At 38.8% G+C, this 13,892-nt stretch overlaps 1 protein-coding gene and 1 long non-coding RNA gene across 2 annotated transcripts in view; one reads left to right on the top strand and one right to left on the bottom strand.

Moving 5' to 3' along the window:
* The window catches only part of utp6 (UTP6 small subunit processome component), a 14,895-nt gene extending 7,905 nt beyond the window's left edge, over positions 1–6,990 (top strand). Inside the window, exons 7-19 of the mRNA XM_026909650.3 lie at positions 60–178; positions 704–781; positions 1,288–1,369; positions 1,462–1,543; positions 1,633–1,808; positions 2,577–2,656; positions 2,779–2,856; positions 3,126–3,305; positions 3,947–4,027; positions 4,258–4,367; positions 4,893–4,959; positions 5,472–5,544; positions 6,405–6,990. Of these exons, the coding sequence (XP_026765451.2) occupies positions 60–178; positions 704–781; positions 1,288–1,369; positions 1,462–1,543; positions 1,633–1,808; positions 2,577–2,656; positions 2,779–2,856; positions 3,126–3,305; positions 3,947–4,027; positions 4,258–4,367; positions 4,893–4,959; positions 5,472–5,544; positions 6,405–6,559 (1,361 nt within the window). The 3' untranslated portion in view covers positions 6,560–6,990. The remainder of the gene's footprint in view (positions 1–59; positions 179–703; positions 782–1,287; positions 1,370–1,461; positions 1,544–1,632; positions 1,809–2,576; positions 2,657–2,778; positions 2,857–3,125; positions 3,306–3,946; positions 4,028–4,257; positions 4,368–4,892; positions 4,960–5,471; positions 5,545–6,404) is intronic.
* Positions 6,991–7,122: 132 nt separating this feature from the next.
* Positions 7,123–9,376, bottom strand: LOC128317968 (uncharacterized). The gene is made up of 3 exons (XR_008301370.1): positions 8,967–9,376; positions 8,026–8,079; positions 7,123–7,928 (listed from the first exon to the last, which is right to left on the bottom strand). It is a non-coding gene; the product is annotated as an uncharacterized LOC128317968 (long non-coding RNA).
* Between the last annotated feature and the right edge of the window lie 4,516 nt (positions 9,377–13,892).

The raw sequence follows: 13,892 nt of genomic DNA, 5'->3' as shown, positions 1-13,892 counted from the left end.
GAACATGAACTTACTCAGGGATTGTTTTGCTTTTGTTTCTTTTGTAATGATGGATCCAGATTTATGGATCATGGCAGCCAAGTGTGAGATGGAGGACAGGAATTCATCTGAAAGCGCTCGCCACCTCTTTCTCAGAGCGCTTCGCTTCCATCCGGAGAGCAAGAAGGTTTACCAGGAGGTGAGCGACGGAGGAACATTCACTCAGACGTCCGAGTTTTAGAGTTTCTCACAGTCTAGAAGTACAAATCAAAGAAAAATAAAACATATAGTCTGGAAAATACGGTACTTTCAGTCAGAGTTCTCAAAATGGGGTCTGTGAAGCATACCTAAGGGTTCGTGTTTTTTTTTTTTTTTTTTTTTTTTTTAAAGAAAAAAATTTATTATTAAGTTCTTCTAATTACTGAATCCTAATTGAATGAATCCAAACCAAAGTTAAAATATTATAAATAATGCCAGATTGGGTTAAATGTGTTCTGTCGGTGGAGAATTCGGGATAAAAAGCTCCAATAAATATCCAAAATATTATCATACAAGGTTATATAACAAGCCTAATATTTAAATATTTATATGATGTTTAAAGAGGGTTGGTTTTATAAAATAAATAAATAAATAAAAACAGTTAAATTGATCACTGGCTTCACTGCACTGAGTTATTGGTATATGTTTTGTGTGTGTGTGTGTGTGTGTGTGTGTGTGTGTTTAGTATTTCCGGATGGAGCTGTTGCATGCCGAGAAACTGCGGAAACAACAGGAGGAACTGGAACGTGCCAAAATCGACATGGTATGTTTATATACTTCCATTCTCCGCCTATTAAAGCGGCCGTACGCGACTTTAGCTTAACACTCAGGCTTGTTATGTTAACAATCAGTGTGTCATGGATTGCACAATAGTATTATGACTTTTGAGCCAGTGCTGATAGTTTGGAAAGCACAAAATATTAATAAAAATGGATTTGGTGTGAATTTTTTTTCAGACCCGTAAGTCTTACGTCATTGCAGATTGACGCCACGTTAATCACAGTTTCATTGTTACTCAAATGCGTAGTGACTTTACGTATAATACTCAGATAACTTAGTGCTAATGAGGAGCATGTAGTACAACTGACATCACAAAACATTTCTCCAGAAATCTTGCATTAACACGTCTACCAAATTCCTAAATTTTTAAAGTTGCTTACTGCCGCTTTAATATTGTTTTAAATACTCTTTCTTTGTATGTAACGTACAGTGAAATACAGTGTACTGTGTGTCCGTACCTCAGTAATCTGATGGCGATTTTCTCCTCAGGGTGAGTACGAGTTTTCTCCAGAGATCCTGAGCGGCAGACTGGCGGAAGTCGTCTACAAAGACGCTACGCAGAAAATTAAAGGTGCGTATTGTATTGTGCGCTTTCTATCTTTATTAGCGTTATCAGCATTATCGATATATATATATATATGCTAACCTTTCTGCTGTGCACAGGGGCGGAGTTTATGCTCTCACTGCTACAGATCGCTGCCATTTTTGACTTCACCAAGGAGCTTCAGGACTCCATCCTCCAGGAGTAAGACCTCCAGCTACGTACTGACTCTGGCTTTAATCAGTTAAGTATCAGATGAACGAGAAAAAAAAATTGAACGAACCTGTGTTCAGTCTGCAGAGTCAGCACACCGACGACTCCGTGACCTGGGACTTCATGGCTCGGCGGGAGCTGGAGGTGGGCGGGGCTTCTGAACCGCACTCGGCGCAGAGTCGGGCCGCTGACATCATGAGCAGAGAGGAGCGCTGCGGCGCCGTGTACGAGGAGGGACTCAAAAACCTCGACACAGGTAACACGACACGTAGATGTTACGGGTTTTCTGATTTACAACGTTACACTTGCGTATCTTACGCACATCTGGAGGATAAAATCGGCGTCCGTTAGCGCCGAAACATTCCTGTCCATCATCCGCGAGGATGTTAAACAGACTGACGAGCTCTGCCTTTCTTAAAACTTTCCGCTGTCGTCGTGATTGTTGTCATGATCTCGGTCTCAATTCAGAAAACCTCATCATACATTTAAAACTATTTACTAATCTAGAAAATCCAGAAGAGTGGTACACAAAACAGACCTTTCGGTAGGTTTAGGAGGTTTTTAACATACAAACGCTAACTGGAACAGGAAAACTGGTAGTGTTATTACGCAATAACGGTATAGAATAGTACACAAGTGTGTGATTTTTGAGATACGACGTTAGTTTGTGTAGTCAGTTGTGGACGCAGCGTCATATATAGTGCTACGCCGCCTCCACTGTTTACGTCGGTATCGCATCACACGGACGCGACGTGCACAAGAGACGTGTAAAGGCAGCGCAGGGTACGCTCGGCGGCCATCTTGTGTACGCAGAGTGAACAGGAGGTTAACAGCGTTTACAGTGCGGGTGTATAGATTTATATTTCACATATAGATGTATAGATTTACAGTGTAAATTTACAGCGTACATTCAGATGTACAGAATTGTCGTTTAGCTGCACTTTTAACGACTCAGATCGCAGTGTTTGATGAATATTGCCATAACTGCTGTAGATGAGATCTGTAACGGTTCACTTCTCCGCAGAACCCATGTGGACGTGTTATGTGACGTTCTGTTTGGACAGATTTAAGAGGAAAACAAACGTCACGGAGCTGAAGGAAAAGGTACAACGTTGACGCCACATCAGTGCACACAGAGGACTGATCTTTAAAATTCTGATCTCTCGTAGCTGTTGTAGTTAGTGTGTAATGTATTGAGTGTGTGTGTGTGTGTGTGTGATCCTCAGAGAAGAGAGCGGCTGCTCGGTGTCCTTCAGAGAGCTCACGATGCCTCACTGCTGCAGGAGGCTTTCTACAGGACCTGGGTGAGAACACCTTCCACAGTGCTGGAGCGCAAATCAGTGACTACAGAAAATAATCTTCTTATTAATCCTGATCCTTTTGATCAATAATGTGACTGTTAAATGCAACAAACCGCAATAATTTTAAACATTTTAATGTCATAGATAACGTGTTATTATCGTAAACGTACGTTACGCTTTAGATAAATTTAAAGTTTGTAGAGTCATTTTGAGTTCTGCTGTCTGTATCTCTATCTCTCTCTCTCTCTCTCTCTCTCTCGCTCTCCTCTCAGCTGGAGGTCTTGATCTCCTCCGAGAAAACAGAAGCCGCCGTTCAGGTCGCCGTAGCAGCCGCTAAACGCTTCAGCCAATCGGTGGAGACGTGGACGTTGAGCTTGCAGGCGTTGGTGCGTTTAGAGAGCGTGGAGGCGGGGCCTCTGTTCCAGGAAGCGCTGAAGCTCGTGAATCCCAAGGTAACTGATCAGCCTTTCTCCCAAAATACAGAAATAAATTCATTGTTCCTGTTAAACAGCACTCGCATAAATAAACCCTCTGGTTCATTTCACATTTTATTCACATTCATATTAACTCTGTGAATCCACCAATAGGAAACGAGCGTGAGGCTGAGGTCACGTCTTTCAACACTGATTATTATTATTATTGTTATTAGTATTATTAGTATTATTATTATTTTATCAGCTGTTAGTGTGACTGCCTTTAATGCTCTCACTCTCTCTCTATCACTCTCCTTCTTTCTCTCCCCCTCTCTCTCCCTCTCCTTCTTTCTCTCTCTCACTCTCTCCCTCTCTCACTCTCTCTCCCTCCCTCTCTCTCTCCCCCTCTTCCTCTCTCTCCCTCTCTCTCTCTCTCTACCTCTCCCTCTACCTCTCCCTCTACCTCTCCCTCTCCCTCTCTCTCTCTATCTCTCTCTCTCGCTCTCCCCCTCTCTCTCTCCCTCTCTCTCTCGCTCTCCCCCCTCCCCCCCCCCCCTCTCTCTCCCTCTCTCTTTCTCCCTCTCTCCCCCTCTCTCTCACTCTCTCATGCTGCCTCTCTCCCTCTCTATCTCTCTCTCTCTCTCTCTCTCTCTCCCTCTCCCTCTCTCTCCCCCCCTCAGGAGAGTTTGCCACTGTGGAAGCTTCGTGCCGAGTGGAGCGTCGCGTCTCAGCCTCCGGACGAGACAGAAGCTCTGTTTCAGGTAACTTAACACTGATCCTGGATCTGTAGAGTGGAACGGTGCTGTGAATACGGAGTGTGTGAACGTAGAAGGTTAAAATCCCGACGTTCGATTATATTACGCAAAATATAAAACCTTAACATCACAAACTCTGATAAGAGTTTTATCCGATTCTCATGATATTAATGATGACGTACTGAGACTGCTTCCTCCTGACGGATGAAATCCACTTCCTGTGTGTTGTGCTGCAGAAAGCGATGTTATCTCCGGTCCCGGCCGTTTCCGCCGCGCTGAAGGAAATCTACCTGCAGTGGGCTTACAGAACCGGCGGCTACAAAAAAGCTAGGAAACTTTTCACCAGGTACACACACACACACACACACACACACACACACACACCCCAAAGCATTAGCAGTACAGTTTGACAGAAATGCTTTACATTAACTGACATTTAACACATTAGCACAAATAAACAACAACGTTCAGCATTAATACTAACATTATCACTAACGTTAATTAAGTAACTAACACTTTTATTAATTAATTCATTCATACCATCAGTGAGGAAATGAAAACCTGCGATCACTGACATGAACAACACCTTAACGAACGATCAGAATTCAGAAATGAGGCTGAAAAGTTAAAAAATATTTATTTTGGTCATTGTGGTCATTTTTTAGTCAATAGTGCAGGTGAAGTTTGTAAATGTTTTAATCAAATGATTAATTAATGCAGGAGTTAATACAGTAATGCTTTGTGACTGTATCAGCCTTACTCACAGACTGTGAATGCAGTAAATAAAGTTAGTTAAAGGAGCTTTGCTGTAAAGCGTTACTGATCCGATCCGATCCGATCTGACCCGTGTGCCGTCCGTCTGTCCTTCCAGCCTGCACGAGCACCGACCTTTCTCCAAAACCTTCTTCACCACGATGGTTCAGATCGAGAAAGAACAAGTGAGTGTAAAAACTACGACGTTTGGGTCAGTAGTTGCTTCAGAAACATTTCAACATTTCCCTATGAAGTACTGAAATAAAGAGCCAACAGGAAATTGTGTCCTTAATGAAAGAATATTTGTATTATTATTATTTTTATTTTTTTTATTTAAAGCACTGTGTTTTTATCTTTTAGCGTGACGAAATATAAAGTCAAACACCAACACTGTCTGGGGGAAAAAAAAGGAAAATAGAATTATAAACATATTTGCTAAATATATTTGAAAGTTTAATTTAATAGGATCATAATGTGTAGTTCATTAGAAGAACATCCAATCAAATCCTTCTCTCATTTCTCAAATAAATAATAATAATAATAATAATAACAACAACAACATTGTTATCTGTGATATTATTAGCGTTAAGAATTTCATAAAGGTTTGATCATCAGGATGTACCGTCATATCGAGCCATATGTGAGTCTTAAATGTTTTGTGTTTTTAATCTTTTAAACTTTCGCTTTTTTATTTCAGGAGAAGCCGAAGATGAGTCACCTGAGGGATTACTACGAGCGAGCGCTGCGCGAGTTCGGCTCCTCCGACGACGGTGAGTGACTTCAGCTGAGGAATCAGGAGTGTAGAGGAAACTTGTGTGTTTTTCCCAGCAGCTCTGACTGTAGCGCAGGTTTCCATTAATGCGCTACTGTAATACGTTGTCGTTTCTATAGTAACAGCTCGTTCACAGGGACGTGTACAGCAGACGCTCCGCTAACAATAAACAGATTTAAAAAATTGTATTGATGTGGTGAAGTTTTGTTGAAGTAAGGAGATGTTTAGGTAGCATTTATGGAAGGAGTCTCCAGTGTCAGAGGTCAAGCTGTAACTTGAAGTTTTGCGACATCTTCAGCAGGACAGAGGAGTTTACGCTTCTTTGCGGTTTCTCGGTAAAATGCGTAACAAGCTGCGTTTATTTTTTTTTTTGTCTTATTAACGTCAAAAGAGAGAATAAAGAGCGGCTGGTGCGGAAGCGACTGTTTATAGCTGCTATAACGCAAGTGACAACAGGAACTCAGCTGTTTACAGCATTAAATATAACAATAAACGGATAAAAACTGTGACGTGTCTAACGTATTAATAAATAGAAAAATTGTAATTGTTGCGGAATCATTGTGGTGTAAGAGGAATAAAACACTTGGACGTGCAGTTTTAGAAAAATAATCAACTTCAGGATGTTAACAGTAACTCCGCTTCATCACACACACACACACACACACACACACACATACACACACACACACACACACACACATATACACACACTGTTGTTGATTATTTTACTATAGCAGCATGACACACACACACACACACAGGATAATCAGATCTGACCAAATTTGTAATGTGAAATAATTGTGTGTGTGTGTGTGTGTGTGTGTGTGTGTGTGTGTGTGTGTGTGTGTGTGTGAGCAGATCTGTGGATGGATTACATCAAAGAGGAGCTGGGTATCCATGGCAACGCTGAGAATTGTGGGAAACTCCACTGGAGGGCCATGAAGAGCCTGACCGGAGAGAGTGTGGAGCGCTTCACGACGCAATACACACTGCTGCAGACGGGCCACATCTAGACCACACACACACACACACACACACACACACACACACACACACACACACAATGAACCACCATCTGAAGTAAAAATTAAAGTTTCTTAATATGCGTTAAAGTTACAATTCAGTCGTACACGCGATGTCGCTTTACTCCAGGAGTTCAGACGTTGTGCAGGTTTTATATTTGGATGAATTGATTTATTTAATGAACGTGACCTTTAGTGACCTTTAACACGCTTCCTGACTGGACTGAGTTTAACCTGAAGCTGTAAAACCGACCCTCAGCGTGTAAATTACACCATTTAATTGTGTGTTCTGTGTCTCTGTTCTTTCTTTTCTTTTTTTTGTTTTTTTTTTTGGGAACACATCTTGTATTTGCATTTTGTTGGTATCTCACACGCAAGTGTAGTGAGTTGTGTTTCAGAAATAAACACTTTGTCGAGGTGAAGAGAGTGTGTTTGAGTTATTGGTTGGGAAACAACATATAAAAAACATATAATAAAATAAAATTTTGCCAGGTAAAGCCAAGAAAAACACTAAATAGTGGTTATGTGGAACGTCAGTGGCAGCGATTTTAGGAGAAAAAAAAGAAAAGTTGTGTGTTAAATTGTAATTAGTGGTAAATTGCTGTGATATAAAAGGAATAAAACCCCAACAACATGCTGTTTTAGGAAAATAATCCACTTTAAAAGTGTTAACGGTAACTCCGCCTCATCACACCACACCACTGTTGATTATTTTACTACAACAGCACCACACACACACAGTGTTTATTACATAGTGACTATAATGAAATTAATGTGAAGTGTGATAGAGGAGTATAGTGTATAGTGATGGCGAGATCTAATGAAGGAGAAAAAAAAACTAATACGGCAGAACCTTAAAACTCTTTTTATAATTTATTTCAGTAGTTTGGGGAATCAAACTGAAACATTAATACCACATTTTTTACATTTTATTTACATTTATTTACAACGAACAAGAGGAAGTGAAAAAGGAAGTTATAGTAAGTGATTTTATTTGTATGAGGTGACACTAGTGGCGGTTTGGATTAGTTCCTCCTCCTCCTCCTCATGTACAGCAGCGTGCACATGACCACCAGCGCTGCGATCAGCAGGCTAATAACACACTGCTGGCTGAAGATGATGATCTCCCGAGCGTTCACTTGGTGCTGCAGATTCTGTATGCGCTTCTCCATATCCCGTGTGTGCTTTTCTGCTTCACCTTTTTGGAAGTAGTCATAGATGGTAGACCCTAAACTCCAAACAGCCCACGCGGTGTCCCAGAAGCCCTTCATAATGGGAGAAAGCAGCGAGAGAGAGAGAGAGGACGTCCGAAACAGCGGGGACACGATCACTAACCTCACAAACACACACACACTTATACCTGAGGAACACAAGCACCAAGACATTCAGATACACAAACCTCACTTTAATTAAATTAAATTAATACGTTATCATTTCTACAGTAACAGCTCACTCACATGGACTTGTACACTCACATGGACGTTCCACGTAAACGGATTAAAAAAGGTTTTCTGTAAGGAGAAATGTGTTTATTTAGCATTCATGGAAGGAGTCTCCAGTGTCAGTGCTGTTGAACAGTCAGAGGTAAAGCTGTAACTTAAAGATACATAATGAACTAAATGCACGAATGTTTTGCAGATGCAAATTACATAAAAAGTGTGAAGATAAGATACGTAAAGAACACAAACACACCCACACTGAAGGCAACAGAGCTAACAAGTCTGATCAGTCTCAGGGAACACTAGCTCTCATCCAAAGTACAAAAGGAGGCAATCACTCGGCTATTCAGTGTGTTCACCAAAAGTACGTCACGTATCGAGGTGTGTCTTACAGGTAGTGTATGTTTTATGGTCACTGGTGAGTTGTTGTTAAATCTAAAACAAATGATCATGAAATTACAAGCTTTTCTGTTATTATATCTCACAGCTATCATGCGAAAAAAGGAGAAAAACTTTGAATGCGTGCCGACATCGTACACTGACACCAAAACGTCCCTGTAACTGGACTGCTATTTTATGTATTCTTATATAAATATTCTAGATTATAATAATAATCAATATTCTTAGGTTTTTTTGAGATTCAGATTCAACCAGCCTGAAAAAAATCTCCATTTTCGCCTCATGGTGCCACGTTTCCTGCACTTCTTAACTTCTGACACATTTAATATCTATTTTAATATCTCTCTCCTCTCCTCTAGCTTTGGGTGCCTACTGAACATGAAGACCTGTTTAATCGTTCGTTTAATCTAATAAAGTGGAGCAGGATTCTTTGAGTCTCTTAATGACTCACTTTCTCTGTGGATGAGCTGTTAGTAAAGGCTGAATATAAAAGAACAACATATTTATGATATTTATAATATCTACACTGTTTAAAATGCATAAAAAGTTGGTTCTCTGACCTGCTGCTGAAGTCGTTGTTGTGTTTCTGCTCTGCTGGTTTGTCGACGTTGGGCTGGATGTTACGCGTGATGGTGTTATGTGGAGGAAGAACTCACCTTGTAAGCGTACAGACCTTCCCTAACCACCACGGCCAATCCTACTGTACATACACAACATACTTTCATTTTCATTTCTGTAGAAATAAATCTTACTTCCTTTAAGGAAAGGATTGATAAAGATTTAACAATCTGACCAGTCTTGACTTTAATTCCTGTTATACAGTAAAAAGCTTTCGACTCGCACTCTTTCATCCTCTACATAATATTTCTGTCTTGTACAATGCAAAAGATTTTCACTCCGCTTTTGCTTAATGACAAGGACTTGTATAGAAAATTAATCAACGCCTTCTGACCAATCAGAATCCAGAATTCGGCAGCGCTGTGATAAACATCTCTACATTACAGTCTTCTCTGCTTTACCTTCTAGATGAGTTAAACTCCATTTTTAGACATGATTAAAAAAAAACACATTATAAATGAGAAATTTATTTTTATTACAAATATGTAAAGGTCCATCCAGTGCTAGTAATCAAGCCAAACGTACAAGTTATCATCCGTTTAACACACAGCGGACTCCATGATCAGCACTAATGTGTTAATGAGAATAAATAAAGAAAGAAAAAACAATCCATACTTTACAAAATGTCTTGTTAAACAGTAGTGTCTTCAATAAACATTAATAAATGTTAAGGACACTTTGTAATGCACTTCTCAGGTCAAAATTGTATGAATGGTCCTCTGAGTCATTAAACCAGACACTGCAAGTTAAATATAAGAAAATGTTCCAATCAGAACGTGTTAATGAAAGTCTGAAGCTGTTATTAACACAGAGGCAGAGTTTGATATGGAGATTTGAGGAGCTGGATAATTCCTACTGAACCTCCATCCATCGTTAAGAAAGCGTAAGTGACTGTAAACAGATCCACAGGAGAAGGCTAAATCGGCTTGATGAGACGTTAGCGAGCGCTGACCACGTCCTCAACTAAACGAGCTGAAGAGTGACTGTAAAACCTTAGAAGAATTCTGAGAACTTGCTGAAAGTTCTTCAATAATGGAGAAAGAGGAGGTTAAGTATAAGAACACAAAGCTTCAGGCAAAGTCTTTCTCCCAAGCTTCAGTTCTTTCATGACTCCTTTAAATGTATTAATTTATGTTGGGTGGAAATTTCAAGTTCAAAATTTCAGAAGTTACAAAGTACAGAATTTCAGAAGTTCAAAATTTCAGAAGTTCACAATTCTAGAAGCTAAGAATTCCAGAAATTCAGAATTTCAGAGTTACAAATGTCCACAATTTCAGACTTTCAGAATTACAGATGTCCAGAATTTCCAAATTTCAGAACTATCGGTATTTCAGAAGTTCAGTGTTTCAAAAAGCCAAAATTTCCAAAGTTCACAATTCTAGAAGCTCTGAATTTCAGAAATTCAGAATTTCAGTTACAAATGTCAAGTATTTGAGAAGTTCAGAATTACAGATATCCAGAATTTCAGAAGGTCCGAATTTCAGAATTACAGACGTCCATCATTGCAGAAGTTCAGTATTTCGAAAAGGGAAAATTTCAGAAGTTCCAAATTTCAGAAGATATTAATTTCAGAATTACAGAAGTCAGCAATTTCAGAAGTCCATCACTGCAGAAGTTCAGTATTTCAAAATGCCAAAATTTCAGAAGTTCACAATTCTAGAAGCTCTGAATTTCAGAAATTCAGAATTTCATTTACTAATGTCAAGTATTTCAGAAGTTCAGAATTACAGATGTCCAGAATTTCAGTGTTTCAAAATGTCAAAATTTCAGAAGTTCAAAATTTCAAAAGTTCAAAATTTCAGAATTACAGAAGTCAATAATTTCAGAAGTTCAGTATTTCAAAATTTCAGAAGTTCAAAATTTCTGAATTTCGACACTTTAGAACAATCTAAAACGCGCAACACTTCGGGATGCAGAAAGGAAAAAACCCACACTGAGCTGTTCGGGAGGAAGTCAGTGGAGGAAAAGCACCTGAACAAAGTGTTATGTAAAACTTTCTAAAGCACTTGCGAGCGTGATGGAAGCTGGAGACAGCGATGCTCGACTTGTAAGAAAAATGATCGTATCATCCACGTTAAAAGTCGTGTTTACACCAAACATAAAAAATGCATGATGTATAAACATATGCACTTATAAATATCCAAACGTGGAAAACTCTGCTCCGCCCACTCGCCAGCTTTTATCCCTTAAACATCCCAATAACACATCAAACCCTCACGCCATGTCTGGATCAGAGGAATATCTTCACGGGCTTTCAGGTGATACGCGTTCATAACATCTCCCGAGCTTCATATTTTACTCTAGTGTTTCCTCAGCAGTATGTAAGTGACGAGCGCCACCAGCGCGGCCGTCAGCAAACCGATGACGCGCTCGTGCACCGAGACGGCGCTCTCCAGCGTGTGTATGCGCTCCTCCATGGCGCTAGTGTGGATGTAGTCATAGATGGAGGCTCCGATGCTCCACACCGCCCACACGGCATCCACCAGAGCCTTCATGGTGGGAGAAACCATCGAGAGAGAGACAGCGAGAAAGCGAGAGAGCAGATCTGAAGCACGATCACTTTCCTCACACACACTCTCTCCTCCCTGAGGAAAAAAACCCAAGTCAGAAAATGTATCATGTGTCATAACATGAGAGAAGCAGAAAATTGGAGGGAATGAAAATAAAAGAACGAGACTGGACCTAAATCAGAACCTTGTGGGACGCCATACTGCACTTTTTAAAGCTCTGGAGATGTTCCAGATGCTGGGTGGAAATTTCAAGTTCAAAATTTCAGAAGTTACAAAGTACAGAATTTCAGAAGTTCAAAATTTCAGATGTCCAGAATTTCAGAAGGTCCAAACCTTCTTGAGATGTTCCACTGCTGCTAACAGACTCGCAGAAGTCTGACATGTAAACCTCTAAATCAGAGAGTGTCGACTGAACAAATCACGACCATGTGGCTCAGAAAAACAGCTTTGATTCGGCTCCTAAATACAGACATCACTTTGAGTTCATATAAATAAATTTGACGGTTCGTTTTTACATCTCAAAATAAAAAAAACAAACGTCTAGACATTAGCAAAAGCATCTTTTTTAAGATATTTCATCCATAACCACAAACGCAGCCTCGTCCTGAACGAAATGTAAAAGTAGAGCTTATATTTTTCAGGTTTTCACTTGAAATTATGTTACACATGATTAATATCGAGTTATACAGTCACATTTTAGGATTTTATGATTATTAGATTATTAGCTAAAAAGTAATTAATGTTAAAAATCAATGGATAAATAATTATCCTCTTTAGTTATTAATAATTATTGTCCAGTTCAATTATTATATTAAAGTTAAACAGAGAGAGAGAGAGAGAGAGAGAGAGAGGTAAGGATGAGTTGTGAACTAGTTTGTTATTAAGGATGTTTATAAAACATTAATAGACTATTATCTTAAAAAGATTTATAAAAATACTTCATTGTGGAATTATTTCATGGACACAAGGACGTTAACTCTCTATAAACACAACAATATGTTATAAAACACTGTAGTGAAATATAATAATGCCTGAGACAAACAAACAGCCCAGTTTACTTCCGGCGTCGGTGTGACGTCATCACCCCGGCGTCTAGGCTGCATGAATCATTAGTTTTAATTTGCTAGAAACATTATTATACATTACACACACTCACTGAAGATCCTCAGGTGCCAGAGGTGTGATGGAGATAATCATCTAATCAGTCGTGACGCCAGATTCCTCCAGTTTCCTCATAAATCGGGAAGAAAGATTTATTAAATCCCGGTCCACTGCTGCGTTTCCGTCCGGAACCGCAGCGAGGGCGGGGCTTCACCTCCACAGTCACGTGACACCCACTAATAAACATTCAGGACACGTTTAGAAATAAGAAGCTATTTTTCTAAAGCAAAATCACATTCAGCTATAAGGGACATAACACTATTTCACTCTCTCTCATCTCTCTTCATGATTTTAAACCTTGATTATTTTATTATGTAAAAATTCAATTAAGATTTGCAAAAAATAGCAGGTCATATGTAGAGGAATGTATACACACACACACACACACACACACACACACACGTGTTCAGCCTGTTTATTTAAAACACATTTTATTTATGATCTAAATACATTCAGAAATGTACAACCTACATGTTGGTGTAATACATGAAGTGACCACAAGGCGTCGCCAAACACCACAAAATGACCTCATGAGCTTCTTGCCTTCTTTTGTCTTAATCTATTGTCATGAAACTGTGGGCTTTTGACCAAAACTCAAATAAACTAAAAATTTATTGCATTTTTTAAAATTTTTTGTTACATTTTTAATGAATTATATTAATTATTATTATTATTATTATTATTATTATTATTATTATTATTAGTGAATTTTACATTTTATTTATTTTATACATACATTTCATTTTTTTTATATATTTCTTTTTATCTCATTTATCATGTTTTCACTCCATCATTTTTTTTTTATCCAGTACACTCTGGTACATACTATTTTTTTGGTAAATCATTGTCTCCAAGCTTCCACATGTATGAAAAGTGGTCTATAATTACAGTTTATTATTATTAACAATAATTGCTTCATAAAAGTATATCATAATAACACCAATAATAAAGTAATAATAATTATAATAATTATAATAATTATAATAATAATAATAATAATAACGGTTAGCTCACTGAGTTTGTTGTCTTTGGAGTATCACTGTGTCCAAGGCAAAGGCTGTTCGTTTCACTGAATGAAAACCAGACCACAAAGGTCTATCAAAATACAGATTTATTATTTTAGACTTGCATAATAAAAAAAGTGGAAAGATCAGTGATTTAAAACAGATCAGTGAGCAGACGTTTCAGCCCACAGCT

The sequence above is a fragment of the Pangasianodon hypophthalmus genome, chromosome 2 (genome assembly GCF_027358585.1).
Source record: "Pangasianodon hypophthalmus isolate fPanHyp1 chromosome 2, fPanHyp1.pri, whole genome shotgun sequence".
NCBI lineage: Eukaryota > Metazoa > Chordata > Actinopteri > Siluriformes > Pangasiidae > Pangasianodon > Pangasianodon hypophthalmus.
The sequence above is the reverse complement of the archived record's forward strand: the minus strand, read 5'-3'. Positions and strand labels throughout refer to the sequence as shown.